The 18,762-nt window shown below is 48.0% G+C and overlaps 1 protein-coding gene across 1 annotated transcript in view; it reads left to right on the forward strand.

Moving 5' to 3' along the window:
* The window catches only part of PREP (prolyl endopeptidase), a 114,104-nt gene that overhangs the window by 89,397 nt on the left and 5,945 nt on the right, over positions 1–18,762 (forward strand). The window contains exons 11-13 of the mRNA XM_075554720.1: positions 13,824–13,960; positions 15,148–15,242; positions 18,140–18,271. Of these exons, the coding sequence (XP_075410835.1) occupies positions 13,824–13,960; positions 15,148–15,242; positions 18,140–18,271 (364 nt within the window). The remainder of the gene's footprint in view (positions 1–13,823; positions 13,961–15,147; positions 15,243–18,139; positions 18,272–18,762) is intronic.

Consider the following 18,762-nt stretch of genomic DNA (forward strand, 5'->3'; position numbering starts at 1 on the left):
CAGTTTCCTTTTCTCCAAGGACCTCATTGTATTTTTCTTGCACACTCAAAATTTTGGGAGAGTTGGTATTTTGAGCATATATATTTTTAATTAAGTAGTGTTTGTTTTCCTACTTTATTAATAAAAAATGAACAACCAATGAGGTTCTGCTGAGTCCACGTGGCTGGAGCTGGCAGACTGGGCTGTAGGGCGTCTTCGCACGTGTCTGCTTCCATTCTGCCCACAAGTTTCCTGCCTCCGTCACTCCTCTCCTGGACCCTTTTGGAGCCAGGAAACTCACATTAGTTTTCCTCGTTCTTCAAATGCCTGATGTCTGGGGCGGGCGGCAGGGTTGAAGCAGGGGCTGGAGGCATGGAGGAGAAGTCAGTGGCCACTAGAGACAGTGGGGGGTTAATCTGTCACGGTGGCCAGCCGCTGGCTCTGTCTCCTTTCTCTTTCATTTTTTTCCATCCATTTGCTCCAAGCCCTTCCTTAGTCTACAGTCCTCTAAGGAGAGCTTTCCCTAGAGAGCTCAAGGAATCGCCACACCTCTGGAGCCACTGGGTTTGCCCGGAGCTAGAACAGGGCTAGTGTCGGGGTCTGATTTGTACTGTGTTTGACGAAACTGACTGCTGTTTGCTGGAATGACCGTAGCATGGTGCTCTTGTGTCCAGAGAAAAGCATAAGTATAATGTGGCTAATATCTTTTCTTGGGGATGACATCAATGAATTATGGTAAACACTCTAGTGCACAATATTAAGCATTTCCAGTGGTGTCAGTTCGGCGAATGGCTTAAGTTGTCCTGGGCTGGGGTCAGCATAGCCGGCAGGGCAGGCAGTTCAGAAATCAACAATAAAAAGGCGATGGCTGCTGTTGTTTGATAGGATCATGAGGCTTCTTAATAAATAGCATATCCCTTAAGATGCTGCTTGTCTGCTAGTGTGATCCGTCTTGAGTCATGCCCATAAGACCCCCACAATCTAGCCCCTGGCCTCTCCCAGGACTTCCATCTTGAGCCAGTCTTTCCCTTATCACTTCATTGGGTTCCTGCTGACTCCCCCCTGCCCTCCCCCCTGGAATGCTCACCCCCACTCTTAACCTACACCTTCACTTACTCTACCACATCCAGTGAGCCACTCCTTCCCTGTCCAGCATAGCAGCCCTCGCCCAGCTGCATAATTTTCTTTCTTGTACTTACCACCCCCCCCCATGCTATGTTTTCACTTGTTTATGTCTCCATCCATCTCCTCTTGGATGCAGTTTTGTCCACAGCTGTATCCCAGAGACAGGACACAGAGCCATGCATTTAAATACTTGATGAATGTGTGGGAGCAGCCCTGGGAGCTGACGGGCTCTGCACTCCTCTATTCGTCAGTGCCAGAAACCCAAAAACATGGAAAATTTCCTTTCCGAAATACCCACCGTCCCCAGGTTACAGCATCTGACTTGCATACAACCCATGGGTAGGGACCAACCCCTAGAAAGCCCATCATATTAAAAATCCAAGGTCCAGACAGCCCCAGGTTACACACAAGGTCAGTCCCTTGTGTCAGGACTTTTCTTCCATCAGAACAGGGGCGATCACCGCACTCGAGTGTTAGAAATGCCTGGAAGCCTTTTTAAAATCTAAGCCCTGCAGCAGAGTGATGAAGCATTTGAGGGGAGTAGAGGTTGGTTCAAGCTTTTCAAAGTGAGTGCAGATTTACTAACAGGAAAACAGACTTCAGAAAAGTCAGGTGGCCATAGATTGAACAGCCAGCCTACATGGGTGGGTGTTTTTTTTTTTTTAAGGAGTTTCAAAAAATAAGAGTTTAAACTCATTCAAAGATTTGCGGGTCGGTTACCTCCCTTTTTATGACCTACCGACGTGGGCAGGTGCTGCCCATCAGTCCCAGCAGGAGCCTCGCGGGCCCGTGCTCCGCTCCCAAGAGGAATGGTGTCAACTGTACCAAAATGAAAGGGCCAAATCCGGTTTCTAAAGGGAGCTGACATCCACGTCCTCCGTCCTCAGTTTTGCAGGGCCTGGCACAGCGCTGGGAAGGGCAGAGTGGTGCATTGGTGTGTAGACATTTAGCGGCTTCTGGAAGATCCACTTAATTTCCACGGAGTGAAAGGTGGCAGAAGCTGAGGCCACGCCCTCTCTTGCTTAGCCGCCCTCCCAGGCTGGCCTCCGCCCATATCCGCTCGGAGGGCGGAGTTGTGTGTATCGGCAGAGTCCTATTGGATGCTCAGGTGTGTGTGTGGAACAACGCAGCTGGTCCTTTCTGCCAATGCCCTCGCCTTCGGTGGGTGTGCATAAGCGTGCCTGCGATGTAGCTGGTCCTCACTGCACACGTCTCTTCCCATAGCCTTCCAGTGTGTGCCTGATCTCTTCGGAAAAACCCTGCTATTTATGAGAATCACTAGCTATTCCTTGCTCTTTGGTGGGCCTTTGGGAGACTACTCTTTTTTTTTTTCTTCCATAAGCTTCCTGCTTGGCATTCCCTACTCAAGAAGTATGGACTGAAATCCTTGGGGAATGACTGTTGGCTGTGTTAGCGATTTGCTGCTGAAACATGAGTGACAAGCGAATTGGGGTCTGGCTCCTCCCTGCTTTTGAAGAGGTTGTCCACCCAGGGGCCCATAAAGGGAGGGTGAGGTTGAGGTAGGGTCCAGATACGGGTCCTTGAGGATAATAATCTTGGCTTAATAGAGTTTATAATTTGATTACTTCCATTTTGGAAGACACAAAACAGGTGAACCGCTTTGGTAAGACTAGGCCAAGAGCTAGGATGGTGACAATGCCGGTTGAAGTACAGGACCCGCGATGTGCGGCGGCCTTGCTGAGGCAGGTATTTCTCTTTGGGCCGTAGGCTGGGGTTACTGACGTGCTTCACTGTGCCTTAGAGAGTTGGAGAAATGTGGTTAACATGAAGTTTGTTTTACATCAGCTGGACCAGTCCCATACTGAGATATCCCAAAGGAAGTCTCGGGATATATTCTGAAGGGGTGAATTTGGTACCCAAAGAGATGTTGGCATTGGGAGGAATGAATTTTTCCTAATTTGGATTTTTGGTTAGAAGTGTTGCTCACTGTGCAAAAAGAATATTTTTCTCGAGGGATCCTACTCAAGGAAGAGCAAATGGGCCACTCCTGGACAATGCAAGATTGATGTAAGGAAAAGGTCTTCTGACCAGGTTGATGGGTCAATCCTTACTGTGGATTGACAGGCAGTGCCTGCAAGCTTGCTGTGACGGTAGACACTGGTTGTGGGCATCCACGAGCTCCAGGGCTGTTGGACACTGAGGTGTGGGCCTCCGCGGAGCACTTGTCTGGCTCAGGGTGCCAACAAAACATCTTCTTAAGACCATCTAACAGTTCACATGTGTACTTACCTTGATCCATTTGCTCTGAGTCCGAGAACAAGTTGTCTTGGTCGGGAGTGTGAGCATGGGTCTAAAAGCAGAAGCAAAGGCCTAGGACAAAAGGAAGTCACACTGAGAGCTGAGGAAGCCATGTAACTTATGCCAAGCGCCAAAGTTGCACGGTGCTCTTTCACAGTGGAGGTGGGCAAGCTAGCCCCCATTCACTGGGAGGGTCTCCTCACAACCCAAGACCTGTGTGTTAATTGCTAGATCATCTTGTGTGTACTCCCAATGCTTCATAAGTATCCGTTACTCCTCTTCCACCCTTCTGAATGCCATCTAGCGTCACCACAGTCTGGGGTTCATTTCTAGATGCCCCAGGGACAGGACTCCACGATTCATCTTCAGCTTTTGTTTCCTTTGCCTCTTCTTTTTTGTCATCTTAATACCTCCTGGTCATGAAAATGTGGGTGGCCAGGATGTGTGTGTGTATAGCCCGTCCACCCACATTTTCATATATATATATATTTATATATTTATGACTAGAAGTATATTAAAAACATTTTTAACAGAGACAAGATCTTTCTGTTGTCACCATAACCAAAATAAAAACAAGGTTGTAGAAAGCATTTCATAGTCATCAGAAAACAAAACCATGTATGTACGTAGGGTTGCACTGATAAGGTTTTGTCAGTGCTACTCCACTGCACCAATATCAAGCAACGCTTCACAGAGAATAGAAATCCCAAAGGATTTTTCCTCCTACCTCATGGCAGGATTTCTGCACTTGGTGATTTGCCTTCTCCACCCCCCCCCCTTTCCCTCCATCCCCTGGTGAGTCATTTCCTACTAGCTATTTGTGATGTGCCCTGCAAGCCTCTAGCTGGGTACCTTCTAATTGACCAGCTCTTTGCAGCAGGCTCTAGCCAGCGTGAGTCCACTCCTGGCCCCACGTTTTCCCGTAGGGGGTGGGGAAATGAACTGTGGTATGTCTGGGCTTCTTAACGATTGTTCCCTAAGCTACTTGGGTTTCCTTCTTGCCGCTTCCTCACCTGCAGGATTCCTTTTGGTGGTGTGCATTTGTGTTGTCCGAGCAATCCCCAATTGCAGCGAGTCAGGGTGCAGTCACAGAATAACACATGCCCAACCAGCACTCCCGAAATGCCCTTGTACCAGAAAACGTTGCTTCCAAATTCATCTTCCATGGATTTATCCACAGTAAAAATTGTGACTCTCACTTTCTCCTTGAAGGTGAGGAACAAGTGAAAAACAGCCCAGGTATTCCTGTGGTCACATTCCGGTTCTAGGGCTTTGGCTGGTACAGCCTTGTGCGGGTCTGTTTCGCAACCCCTCGCCATGCTGGACTACTTCATGGCACTAACGCTCTGCCTTTGTCCCCACCGATAGCTCTCTGTCTCTCTCCCTGTCTCCCTATCTCAGTTCGTCCTTTTAAGCCACAATCAAACGTTAAAGCTGCACAGTGCTCATCTGTTAATGAACGTTCTAGCCACTATTTGTCTTTGTAGCACACTGTCCGCTAACCCTACTTTTCTAGTACAATAACATAAACAAGGGTCTGCTGCAGGATTGTGTTAATGAGCATTTGCAGTGCACTTTACATATCCTAGCCAGGGGGTCTTATTACACAGGTGTAATCTCATGCAGTAAATTACCATAACTAAACAGTTGAAGAGCCATACCATGCTCATATGCCATGTACTGCTGAATTAATACATGATGCCTACACATAAGGAAAATGCCAGCTATTAAATATTTGGCAGTAGTAATAAATAGGTTGGAAATATGTGACCCTAAAACTCCTTCAGAGGCTGTTAAGTACCTCAACTAGCATTCATTTCATTTTATTACTTTTCAGCTTGCAAATATTTTGATGCTAAACACAGTTGTTTGCTCCGGGTGTGATTTTTTTTTAATGAAATGCCATTTTAAGTGAGGTTTTTCCCTGAATTTATTTGATGAAAACCCAAGCCCCAATTTGAGAATTCATTTTTGCATATCCAAGATACCATTTCTAAGTGCCCACTTTCTCCCAGGTACTGTGCTGGGTGCAGAGGTGACCGGGGCCAGACTAGCAGTCGGGGAAGGGGCCTGTGAGTGTCCAATAGCAATACTGTGGATGTGATGCCGACCTATAGGGGCGCTCTAGAGCAGAGTGGAGCTGCCCTGTGAGTTTCGGAGACTGTAAGTCTTTACAGGAGCAGAAAGCCCCATCCCTCTCCCTCTGAGGAGCTGGTAGTTGTGAACTGCTGACCTTGTGCATTGCAGCCCCGTGAGTAACCAGTACACCACCAGGGCTTCTCCTGGCAAATGTAGTTAGGTTAAAATGTAATAATGCCCTATTATTTGATATCCCTTTTGACCCATTTTAAAGTTGTTTCAATTTTGAAAACAATTGAACAATTTTGAGAACAATATTTTCTGCTTTCTCTTTAAATAAAGGAATAAACTGGCAGTTAATTTATTATTTGTTTTTAAATATGTGGAAGCATTAGCTGATAATGCGTTTGTGTGTCCCGGCTTGCTTCTCAGTTTGAAGCCAGGAAGAGGCTATTACTCCACGGGAAGGGTGGCCGGGCCTTGGCGAGCCCCGGAGTTTGCTTGTCCAGACTTTCATAGCAGTTAGCACAGTGTCGTGGCTCAAGAAATGCCCCTCCCCACCCCCTCCCTACCCCACCCCACCTCCTCCCCACCCCCACCCCCACCCCACCCCACCTCCACCCCAATAAAGAAGAGGTTTTTAATAGATTGCCTTTGCTGCTCTTGAGGAGCCCCACAGGAGTTTGTGGATCTGATGTTTTAAAACGTCCAGCCATCCTTTGAAAAGCGAACTAAACAGTCTGGAATAGAAAGTTCCTTTTATATTTTCCGCCCAAAGGTGACTCTTAGACTCCTCCCCCTCCTTCAAAGTTAAGTGCCCAGAAAACAGACAGGATTATAACCTTCTAATGCTGGGCTAGTATTTTTAACTCCATCACTACACACAAATGTGCCCTCTCTCCCTCGAGGTCCCAGAATGTTCCCCCGATGCTCCTTTCACAAGGTCATGGAGCCTGAAGGGCGTCTTTGGCCCTGATCGTGGGGTGATGCAATGTCTAGGCCCCTCCTCATGCTGACGAATCTCCGAGTGCTCTGCTCCTTGTCAGATGTATTGGTCACACTTAACACAGGCCACCGAGTGGCCTCTGTCAGCTCTGATGAAAGGGACGTGCAGCACCTCCTCTGAGCATTCTCCTCTCAACCTGTCAGGCTCTAAAATTAGGCAGCGGTGCCATCGCCAGACATTCTTGTCCCTGTAGGGCCTGCCCTCTGCAGTTCCCTTCATCGTCCCTCCAGCACTGGGGATCAGGAGCGTCCTGCATTTGCCCCAGCTAGCACCGAAGCACCGGGGTGAGGGTGGGGGTGGGGTGTGCATGTGTTTAGGAGCTTAAATTATCGCGCATATCTTCACGGGATTGATTTCACGCCACACTGTATTCATCTCAAGACAAAAAGGCCCTTTCGAGGGAGAGCTGATCTTTTCATAGCCAGTGGTATTTGTTTGACAGGTGCTACTGTCCCCTTGCTCGTGCCTTTAGGAGCAGGTCCAGGGGGCCAGGTTAAGGTGCTCAGCGACCAAGCAAAAGGCAGGTGGCCTGGGGAAAACATGGGACAGCCGTGGGCTTCTGCGAGGACTTGGAGCCTGAGAAACCTTACGGGCAGGGCCACGCTGTGAGTCAGAATTGATTGAACTGTAGTCCAGTGTTTTGTTCTTGTTTCTGTTGGTTGCTTTTTGGTGGAGGGTGGAGGGGTGAGGGTGATGGTGTTGGTTTTCTTTTGTTTTGTTATTTTTCTGTTTAGTGGAAAATAGGTTTTTATTTCATTTATTTGAAACTAGATTCACAGGTTAAGATAGCTAGACCTATCTTCCACCGACCCCTAGCTTATGCCAAAACCTGCTTCCAGAGTTAAATCTCCTTATCCTTGGTAAGGGGGGTCATGGTGAGTCAGTAGAATTCTTGCCTTCTATGCAGGAGACCTGGGTTTAATTCCCAGCCAATGTGCCTTGAGCCCACTCACCACATGTCTCTTCGTGAAGCTGGTTCCTTGTCACTGTGGTCAGCAGGCTTCAGCTGAGCTTCCAGAGTAAGACAGACTAGAAAGAGGAACCTCGTGATTGACTTCTAAGAAGTTAGGCCGTTAGAGCGAACCTTCTGGACCACAGTGGCCCACCTCCAGCTGACCACAGGCATGGGGCAGGCCCAGTGATGAGTATTTTCTGAGAGAAGCGCGTGTCTCACTCTGCAGGGGTTCTCCATGCGCCAGGGGCCGACTCAAGGATAGCAGTCGAGTTAGTGATGTCACAGCTGGTGTCAGCCCCCCTGCCCTCAGTCAGTCCTGACTCACGGTGACTCGATGGAGTGGCTGGGAGAGGATGGTCCCCTGACCTTGCAGTTCGCAGGCCAGTGCTTAACCCGCTGTTCCACTAGGGCTCCTTCTAGTTGATTCAGGGTCATTTCTGAAATTCTGGTTTAGGTCCCTGATATGACTGTGAATCTTCTGCCTCTTTTCGTCAGGGGTTTTACAACTGCTGGATTCTCTTCAACATCCATTCGCCGGCATCTGTTTGGAAGCATCGTGGGCTTCATAGATGCTGGGATCCTTACGGGTTTTTGAACTTAATGGTTTGGGCTTCAGGTGATGAAGTAACTTCACGGGATTACCACCAGAGTCGCCTCTGGGAGAATTGGGTAATATTGTGATGCTGCTCTGGAGACCCTGGAAATGGAGAGCAACTTTGAAATGAAGAGTGCATTTAAATGGTGTGATGAGCAGCCTGGTGTTTGTTCTATTTCTTGTGCCCATAACAAACGGTTCATAGTGATACACACCAAAATCAGTCTTGTTTAATACACAAGGATATCCTTTTCCATGAATCCACAACCAACGCTCACGGAAGCAGCAGTTAAGAAATCAAATGAGAGATTGTACTGAGCCGCTGTGGGATACAAGACCTCTTTACAGTATCAAAGAGCAACACTGTCACTGTAGGGACTGAGATGGGCCTGACCCCAGCCATGGCATGTGTCCACTCACCTCACAGCCTTGTGAAAGCTGACAGTGATGATTGAGGAAGACAGCAGAAGACATGACGCATCTGCATTGTGGCCGGTGAAGAACCCGGACGGTCGCCAAAACAAGCAAATGTGTCTTGAATCCAGCGGGAATGTTCCATGGAATCGCAGATCAAGAGACTTCACTTTGGACCTGCTATCAAGAGAGACAGGTTTCTGGGGAAAGCAGCCATGCTTGTTCAAGCGCAGGATAGTCGGTGGACAAGAAGAAGGCCCCGGTGAGCCACGCTGGACTCAGATATAGCAACAGTTTTGAGGATGAGGCAGGACTGCAGGATTGGGCACGGTTTGCTCTATTGTCTGTAGGGTCGCTATGAGTCAGAACTGACGCTGACTCCACGCCATCTAACAAGAAAGCTAACACAGTCCCTTTTGTGAGCTCTCATGGATTATTATGAGCTCCCTAAGAGTGTCCGTCTGGCCTGGTTTTGTTGTTGTGGGTGTTTTTGAATTGTTGTTTGTTTGAAGTTGTTGTGCGCCGTTAACATGAAAAAGCGGGCTGTATGGCAGATACTGTTGCTGACCTCTGTGTCGCAGGCTCCTTGTTGAGCTGGATCTCTGTCCCACAGCCCTTCAGCATCCTGTGCTAAGCCTTTAGTCCTGGGCGACAAACGGGTTTTATTTTCTACTCTCAAGTGGGAGCGTGTTAGATCCTGTGTGGGTGCTTTGTCTTCTTGTCCATGAAATCTCCCGTAAAAGCTTTCTCCATTCCAATGCAGGGCTGTTCCTATGTAGACACTCAGAAAGGAAGGTGGTAGGTAAATCGTCAGCTCTTGATCTCATTTGGTCACAAGTATGGGGGTGGACAGAGTAAATCTGTTTGCTTTCCACCTCGAACTTGAGCATTGTAGTGAAATGCTGACCATATAAAGTGTAGAATAAAAATGCCACATCAAGAATTCAAAGGACCTATAGCCTTGGGCCAATCTGCTGCAGAAGAGCTCGTTGGAGAGTTAAAGAGCAAAGCTGTCACCATGAGGACTAAGGTACTACCGGCCCAGCCGCGCTGGTGCTTCCAGGTGCCCCGTGTTTGTGAAAGCTGAGCAGTAAGCAAAGGAGGCTGGAGGTGAATCAATGGATTTAATTTATGGTATGGACATGAGCCTTGAATAAACTGAAAATCTGTCTTGGAAGTGTATCGAGCCACAATGTTCTTAGAAGCAAGGGTGGCGGGCGTTGGGCTCGCATGCGTTGGACGTGCATTCAGCAGAGCGCAGTTCCTGCGTCAACAGCACGCTCGGGAAAGCAGAGGTCTGCACAAGGAGGGGACCTCTCAGCAAGACGGAGCAGCACAGGGGCTGCCCCGGGGGACACCACAGGAGCGGTGCTTGTGGAGAAGCGGCCGTCCGGGCAGTGGTTCCTTCTCGTCCACCGGGTTGCTAGGAGTCCCAGCCAGCGCAGAGGCACCTCCCAGCAACAGCGCGGAATCACTCAGTGCACGCACACTCTGATCTGGACCCCTCACGTCTAAGTGCACACACAGCAATTGTACCGTGAGCTTTACCTCATGAGGGATTTATGCCATCATTATTGGTGGCTTAAAATAGTCCGAATACTTACCATGCAGGACATGGTTAAATAACTCTGTGCAAAACCATACAAAGACATATCAAACAGCCATTGTTATCAAGGCGGTAGATCGGCGTTTTGTCACGTCTCTCAGGATGACTGGGGTAAGGAGTAGGGCAGAGTTCCTTGGAGCTTCCAAAGACGATGGTGAGCGTCTGGCTCTAGTTGATGTGATGTGATGGGGAGGGCGGGTGATCAAAGCACATAGCAAGACGCGTGCTTTGAACCCGGATCCGACTGCCCCCATTGATTTAGAAGACGTGCTGAGTCTGGTCTGCAGACCGGGGACTTCACCTCAGGCCAGTGGAATCAGAGTCTCTAAGGATGAAGCCTGGGAAACCTTGTTCGGTTTGTTTAGTGTGTTTGTCACAAGATGCTTCAAGGACCCATCAGTGAAGTTCAGGACCATTGGTGCAGACTCTCAGGTGGACATTTTGTGACCGGATTCAGAAAGCAAAGGCGCACTTGCTCCTTGTTGGCAAATCTCGGGCACTGGGGAGAGTGGCGGTTCAACAGAAGCAACTGCACACGGAAGCTGGATTCACCAAGTCAGAGAAGTAAGCGGTGCGTGGCGACACCCCGGCCCGCTTGGATTAAGTAGGAGCCCTGGTGGTTCCGTGGTGAAGCACTTAGCTGCCAAGCCAGAGTGCGTTTTCGGAACCCAGTGGGAGAAAGCTGTGGCTGTCGGCGTCTGTCAACAGAGCCTGTGCAAACCTGTGGACAGGTTCTGCTCAGGCCGACGGGCTGCGAGTTGGCATGGACTCGGCGACAAAGGGTTTGGTTCGAGTTTGATTCATAATAAGCTCTTTCTAAAATGCCTACATGGACCCCTGCCCGAGTCATCAAAGAACTGAGGATTCCGTTTGCCCGTAGCTTAACAGTCAGGTTTAGGTTTAGTGTCACTGACCGTTCAGGAAATGGAAATAGCAGCGGACACTGCCACATATACCCCCGTGGGTGTGCATGCGGTGGGTGTCAGTGTCATGTACACGCAGAGGTTACGTGTGTGTTTCTGTGTGTAGGAGTTCTGGTTGCCTAGAGGTGTCGGGCTGCTAGCCACACGGTCAGCAGTTCCAAACTACTAGCCACTCCATGGGAGAAGGAGGTGCTGTGCGCTCTGGGAAACCCACTGGGGTACTTCTGCTCTGTCGTCCAGGGGCTCTGAGTCAAATCCACTTGATGGCAGTGGTTGGATGAGCGACTGAGTGTATACATCTACACACGCACATACATGTGGTGTATACCTTTGCCTTCTCGTGAGGTGTTTTCTTGCCCACTACAAAGTCCTTTTCATGGTACATTTCACTCTTTGGACAGTGTTCAAAATATGGTTAATTTATTAGCAGGACCATACCAGCTTAAAACGTCGCTCTGATTTTGTAACAGTAGACAGAGGAGACTGTGTGTTCTTGTTGCATTCCTAAAGGCAGTCATGCCTCTGTCTTGGCGCCGGGCGAGAAGGGTGGGAGCAGGAAAAATGGCATCAGAGAGAGAGCAAGCCAGATTTCCAGAAGCGGCAGATGACGGGACACTTTGGGAACAGATGGAGGGTCTGACAGCCACTTAATGAGGACTGACGGGCCCCTGGCTAGCAGTCTGGGTGAAGAGCAGGGGACCCCAGGAAGGTGTCCACCCAGAAGGTTTGAGCAAGGCTTGGGAGGATTGGGGCCAGGGAAGGATTTGCAAATCCGTGGGAAGGTCGGGGACAGTTGGGGAGGACACTGTATTGTGCACAGATGATTCCGTTAAGGAAGAGTCGTAAGGGAGAGTTTGCTGGTTCCTTAGGCACTGCGGCCTCAACAGGTACAGTGCTTCAAGTGGAAGAAGGTCTGCACTTGAGCTCACAGCCCCAAGCAGTCACTGGAAACTGCTGCTTCTTACTCTACACCTGCTGTGTCCACCCACACAGTTACGCCCTCTTAGTGGCTGCTGACTGGCACTAGATAGCTTTAAATAAAACGGCGTCCCCTCTGATGATTTTGAATCGGCAGTACATTCTTCCCAATTTCTAAACTGCAGCATGTACCTACCTCAGTCTTTTCTCCGGTGTCAGAAACAGTCTGTTAAATACTAGTTTCGTGCCTGGTGCCAAGAGCTGGCCGAGCCCTTGTAAAAGGCATTTGCCGTGGTCCTGAAATAATATCCTTCTCTTTGTCTACGTGCGCCCCATCTTCGCTTCCTGCAACACACACACACACACACACACACACACACACCTTATTTCCAAGGACTATTTTTTATCCTTTTCTTGTGGCTCATACAGCTCTGAATGCGTACATACATATATTGTGTCAAGCACATTTGTTGTCACCATCATTGTTAAAACATTTTCTTTCTACTTAGCCCTGGGTATCATCTCATTTTCCCCTCCACCCCTACCCTCCATTCCTCACCCTTGATAATTTATAAATTATTATTCTTGTTTCATGTCTCACACTGACCAATATTGGGTTTCACCCACTTTTCTGTTGTACATCCCCCAGGGAGGGGGTTCTATGTAGATCACTGTGATCAGTTTCCCCTTTCCCCCCACCTTCCCCTTACCCTCCTGGCATCGCCTCTCATGGTTGGTCCTGAGGGGGTTTGCCACCGTGAAAAGCTTTGTGTGTAGCACAGCGCCACTTCACATTGAGGGTTAAAGGCCCCCCCCCCGCCCCCGACATGTGAGGTCAGCTAGCTCTCTCTGAGCCGGGCCCATTCAGTTGTCTGCTGGGATGTAGACACATCTTTGCCCAGAAGGAAGGTTATTTACAGCCTTTCAGTCTACAGAAGCTGCTACCGGCTTCTGGTGACTCAGCACGTATGCTGGGGCTTATCTCTTAAATGCCGTTCCCATTGTCGTCCTTGTCCTCCTCCAGCCCTCTCTCACCAAAGACGTCAGGAAGATGGAAATGGTGGCTGCACTTGGCTGGGGCGGCTCCAGTTCTAGAAGGTTTGATGAGCCTAACCATACATCAGTCCTGGAGCAAATGTCTCTTATTTAACATCACGGAAATAATGATTTAATGTTCCTGATCTGTTTTCCAATCTAATGCAAACATGTTTTGTTATTAACATCTGTTTAATAGTTAAACATAGAAAAGCAAAGATGTATTGAACATCGCAGGACATAGAGAGGAAATAGAATATGAAATCTGTTTTCTTGAGGTGGGGGAAATAAATGCCTGATAACCAAATTTGCCTTTTCCTGGTGTTGGGAAGCCTGGGTGGGAGCAGAGAATTAAATGCCTGCTCTCCTCTGTTACTTCCTCCTTGTGACCGGCCAGAGAGGTGATCACAGTGTCCCCATTTGGGATGAAGGAACAAGGCTAAAGGGGAACAACTGATTTAGCCAAAGTCATCCAACAAGCGGGCCCTGGAATGAGACTCTTAAGGCCTGCCTCTCGTCTCAGACCACTGCTTTTTACACCGCTCGACACTTCCTGCATAGAAACCAAACGACGCCTTGCTGTCCCAAAGCTGCCCGACAAGCCTGGGATATGCTGCCCTGCACCTTGAAGGCAGAATTTCCTACCTGTCTGATTTTTTTTTTTCTGCTTAAAAGCATGTCAGAGTTTGATCAGTACTGTTAAATCTAAATAGGCCTCTCTTTCAACAGTTTTCTTGACAGATAAGTCACTCACCGTACAATTCGGTGTTTTGAATACATTGAAAAGAATCGTGCCGTCGTCACCCCAGTCAGTTGTAGAACGTTTTCTTCATTGTTGTGGTCACTGTTACTCGCTCTGCCCCTCGGCCTTCCCCGTCATAAGCCTACAACACCCTTCCTGACGTCACTTCTTCTTTCTCCCGTTCTAGGTTTTTTACCCTAGCAAGGACGGTACCAAGATTCCAATGTACATTGTGCACAAAAAAGGCATAAAATTGGATGGTTCCCACCCTGCTTTCTTATATGGCTATGGCGGCTTCAACATCTCCATTACACCCAACTACAGGTAAGCATGGCGCGCCTTCCCTCACCCCTACCCTACTCCCCTGCGGAACTTCCCATCTACACAGTGGACAGGAACCAGGGCTTTTTCCACTGTGGACAGGTTTTCCTCGTGTCCTGATTGCTTACTTACTGTGTTCGTGGAGGGATAGACTTATCTTTCCACTGCCTGCATTTTGGGTGAGAAATTGCAGGATCATAAGCGAATCTCAAAATGTCATCAGTGGAACCGCTGGTTGCAAGCTAAAGGCTGAAGCTACAGCTGCCTGAGTACAGAAGGCTGCACGCACTTGAGGTCTTTAGGTTAGACAGCGCTGTTGTCGATGCCTCTCATTTGCCACCATCCCTCTGTCCTCAGTCTTTTCTCCAAAGGGAATGGCTTTCGAGGAATGATTTTGGTTTACCAGCACACATTCACAAAACAGGGTGTTTCATATTCAGCCATCAATATAGATTCGGTGCGCTCATGGCAGAATGGGGTTAAGTGCTGGCTCAGGTCAACCGTTGGATCTCGCCGGCCCTCCTCAGCAGAAGGATGAGCTGTCTGCTCCGGGACAGGTTGGTTGTGTCGGAAGCTCGAAGGAGCCCTGCTACTCTGCCCTGTAGGCTCGCTGAGAGTCAGAATTGACTTGATGGTGGCGGGCTAGAAGTAATACTCTTATTCCTTCATCCATCTAAACATGTTCTACGGTCACTCTTTCTGTGGCTGTCCCCCAGATAATTTATGTTCTGGGTGAACAGGCACCTACGGGGACACGTGCTCTGGTTTATACAAGGACTCAGAAGCAGCCCTAACACTGGTCTGTTACCTGATAGGGAGGAGACCTGGCTGGCTGCGCCCATCAAATCCCAGCCTCGGAAACCCTGCTGCAGCCAGTGTCCCTGCCCCAGCGGGCTCCTCCGGGGCAAGTCGATTCAAGGGCACACAGCCACAGCTGCCACTAGAAATAGCAGTTGGTTGCTTGCAAACTTGATTTTAATATCTGATCCTAGAACAAAATGGAATTTTCTCTGAACATTCTCAATAAAGGCAAGTTTCCTACCAGCAGGATGATCTGTATGTATATACTCGTGGGTGAAAGATGATACTGCAGGTGAAGTGTTTGGGGGAGTCTTTTTGGGACGTGAACTGAGAGTACATGATCTTTATGAGACGACACAGGAAAGGCTAACTGTCTTACCATTTCTCAGTGTATCCAGGCTTATTTTTGTGAGGCACATGGGTGGCATTCTCGCAGTGGCCAACATCAGAGGAGGTGGCGAATACGGAGAAACGTGGCATAAAGGTGAGATTATTTTCTCCCCAGACACACATCCGGTCCAAAGTTATGCTGAGTCTTCTTGCTTGAATGAGCGGAGGAGGTTGAGAAAAAAGAGCTATTTGGGGTAGACAGAAATAAGGACAGCTCAGGTTATTTGTAAGCATGTTGCTGGCACCACACCCCCTTTAACAAATCTGTCTTTACACATTTTATTTTCTATTATTGTATGTGTAGTATCATAAAGTACACATTTTCAGAAGTATTTACTACACACAATCAGAATTATTTTATCTGTGTTGAACAATGCATGGGATCACTTTTGATCTGTCACCATCGGAAGTGAGTCTTGGAGGCGGCACGGCATGGTTCGGTTTGGTCTCAGGTTGTACTGCTTTTACAGCGCAGCGTAACAGGCCATTTTTCTCAGGAGAAAGCAGTCAATCCTGAAGAGGGCTCTTCTGTCCCCGGACAGGCACCCTTTGCTGCTTTCCTCCGATCTGCCCGGCATGCCTGAGAGATGGCATCCTCCGAGCAATGCCGCCTGACTCTCAAGGGCAGTTTTAGAAGTCATTTTTCGTTTCTGACTTTGGTTAGTCCATCTCCTTTCTCTGGCCTCTGGCACTGTGAGTTCTGGTGATTGAGAAGCATGCTTCAGCACTAACCTTCATGCCCTAGATTATCACAGGTTTATTTAAAATAATCGTCTCTACTTCTAACTTGGTCTTTGTCTACCTGGTGATTCTCCAGAGTGACCCGTGGTCTGAAGCGCACCACCTGCCCTTGTGTTGGTCTTGTGTCTGGAGGGGAACATGGGAGGGGGGAGGGGGTGGCACTGCCCTTCCTGCATGCTTCTCCTCTTTCTCGCCATCAGCCACCCTTTAGGGAATGCCCCACTGGGACGGTGGACGGCAGCGCTTGAGTCCCTTCTCTAGTAAGACCATTAGAGACCACCTGCAGACCTCTGCGTCCATTGTTCTCTTCCCAAACTGAACCCCAGCACCCTGGCTTTCCGTGTCAGCCACGAGGAAGGGAGGGCTCTGAAGGGTCTTTCCTCAATCTGTTATGGTCAAGATATAGGAAAAGCCCAGACTTGACCCAGTCTGATTCCCAGGGCTGGCATCAGACAGCAAACTACTTGAGCGTCTAAGAATGCGTGTTCCTGATTAACAGGCCTCAGCGGTACCTGGTCTGCCTGCCATTGTTGGGTCAACTGCTGCCAAGTGTCTGGCCCCAAAGACGGCGGCAGTCATTGTAGTTGAAATGGCACAGAATTGCCTGAATTTGGGCCAACAGTTGAGTCTAATTACAGTGAAATTGTAATGTGAAACTGTGGCATTAAAAGACAACTGACATAAAAAAAGGAGAAAGTTCCTCTAAATCATACGTTTAATTTATTTTCCAAATTCATACTCTGAGTCTGGGCCCTGCTTTCCAATGGAAACTGTGTAGCATGTACACAAACATAAGCCCATGTGCACAGATCCCTGATCCCGACCCTTTCCCGAAAGAACCTGGATTTTTCTCCATAAACCCTCTGATCCTCATTCCAGAAGCCACTATGCTCTGACAGGGGAGGGTGCCCTCCATCATCTTAGGTGGTTATTTTTCTAATTTCTGTGTTAATTAGAACCAACTTACTACTCAAAAGTCTTAGGAGGTTAGGGGGCTGAAGCTTGAGTCAGACTAAAAATAAGCTTTCTGTTTAGACTTATTCGGAAATGTTCTAAAAAATTAGCAGTGAATGGGCTAGAAAGGGACCTTTCTATTTATAGCAGGGAATATTGAACATTGATAAATCTAAATTCCATACTGTTAATTGAGTTTAAAATTTAATGCTCTATAAAAATTCTAGTCATAGCCCCAAAATTATATTATTCCTGGAAAATAAGTAATCTGAACTATTCTAATACAACCCTGATTTCTTATTAAAATCTCACTAACATTTGTTTTGCTATGAAAAAAATTCTTTCAGTTGCCCTGCTTCATCATTTTATTGAGTTTCTGCAGAAGTGGTTAATATCAAATTAGACCAATCTGATTTGTGTTCATTCTGCTGGCAGCTATTTCAGACATGCATGCTTGGGAGGGCTTGCCTTTGACTGTGGTATTCCAAGACCATGTAACTGTGACAGCCCCTAAGTTTTTGGTGCGTCAAAGTGACTTTTAACAGATGGGGGAGCCCTGTCCTCTGGGGAAAGGCCTGACACCTTTCCCTGGAGACGTGGAGCCTGCCCTGCCTTGTGAAGCACAGCCGCACCCCTATTTCTGCTCATCCTTTAGAGTTGTAAACAAAGGTATTATTGGAGAACTTTGTTTTCATCACTTTCTCATTTCAAACTTCTACAAAACAAAGGGAGTGCTAAGTTCGGCTTCTCCACAGTAGAGGTGGTTTGTGATTACATTCTGTTCCCTTTGGGGCATTTTGCCTTTTGAGTTCTAGGGAGTGGTAAAAAAATACAAATCTAGTGTATGTAGTAGAAGTTGTAATATTAATGGTGGATTGCCACCAGACATAATAACGTTTGTTATATTTGAAGCCCTGGTGGTGTGGTGGTTACATGTTAGACTGCTAACTACAAGTTTAGCAGTTCAAAACCACCAGCTGGTCTGTGGGAGAAAGACGAGGCTTCCTCCTCCCATAAGGAGTTACAGTCGTAGAAACCCACAGGGCAGTGCTACCCTGTTCTTTAGGGGCAGCTGAGTCAGAATTGACTCAATGGAAGTGAGTTTGTCTGTTTGTTTTATGAATAACAGCATTTCAGTGGAGGAGGTGTCTTTAAAATGCGACGTTCGTTTTTAAGTTGTTTCGGTTAGTTAGCAGTTGAGCGGCAGTCCGAGCATCACCCGAACTCCCTTTAGGTTCTCCAGGTATGTTTTGACTTACCCTTTAATTGACTGTCTTGTGTTTTGGTACCTTGTAGGTGGAATCTTGGCCAACAAACAAAACTGCTTTGACGACTTCCAGTGTGCTGCTGAGTATCTTATAAAGGAAAGTTACACGTCTCCCAAGAGGCTGACAATTAATGGAGGTTCCAATGGAGGCCTGTTAGTGGGTGAGGACTGGATGTTTTTCATTGTACTTATTAGTTAAGCCTACATGATGTCACCCTCAATTTACTTTTGAGTCATAGGTGGGAGCCATGGTGCAAAGAAAACAAAGCCCATTTATGTCTAGCTCTGATAAATGACATGTAAATGAATCGTTGAATCCATGATTCCCTGAACAGCTGTGCCGCATGTTGGCCCTTCCTCCTGCTCTGTGTGGTTTTCCCCTCGGGCTGGGGACTCGACTCTGAGTCTCCTCCCAGCGGGCAGGCCCCCTCTGCCCACACACAAGACCCACCCAGTTCTCAGGAGTCTGCTCTGAGAGGGCTGACCCACCCTCCCAAGGCATTGGGTGTCATCATGACTTAATGGTGGTCACACAGCTACGCTGATTTATTTTTAATCATATCATTGGGGGCTCATACAGCTCTTATCACAATCCATCCATCTATGTGTCAAGCACATGTGTACATATGTTGCCAACATCAGGTTCAAAACA

The sequence above is a fragment of the Tenrec ecaudatus genome, chromosome 7 (assembly GCF_050624435.1).
Source record: "Tenrec ecaudatus isolate mTenEca1 chromosome 7, mTenEca1.hap1, whole genome shotgun sequence".
Classification (NCBI taxonomy): Eukaryota; Metazoa; Chordata; class Mammalia; order Afrosoricida; family Tenrecidae; genus Tenrec; species Tenrec ecaudatus.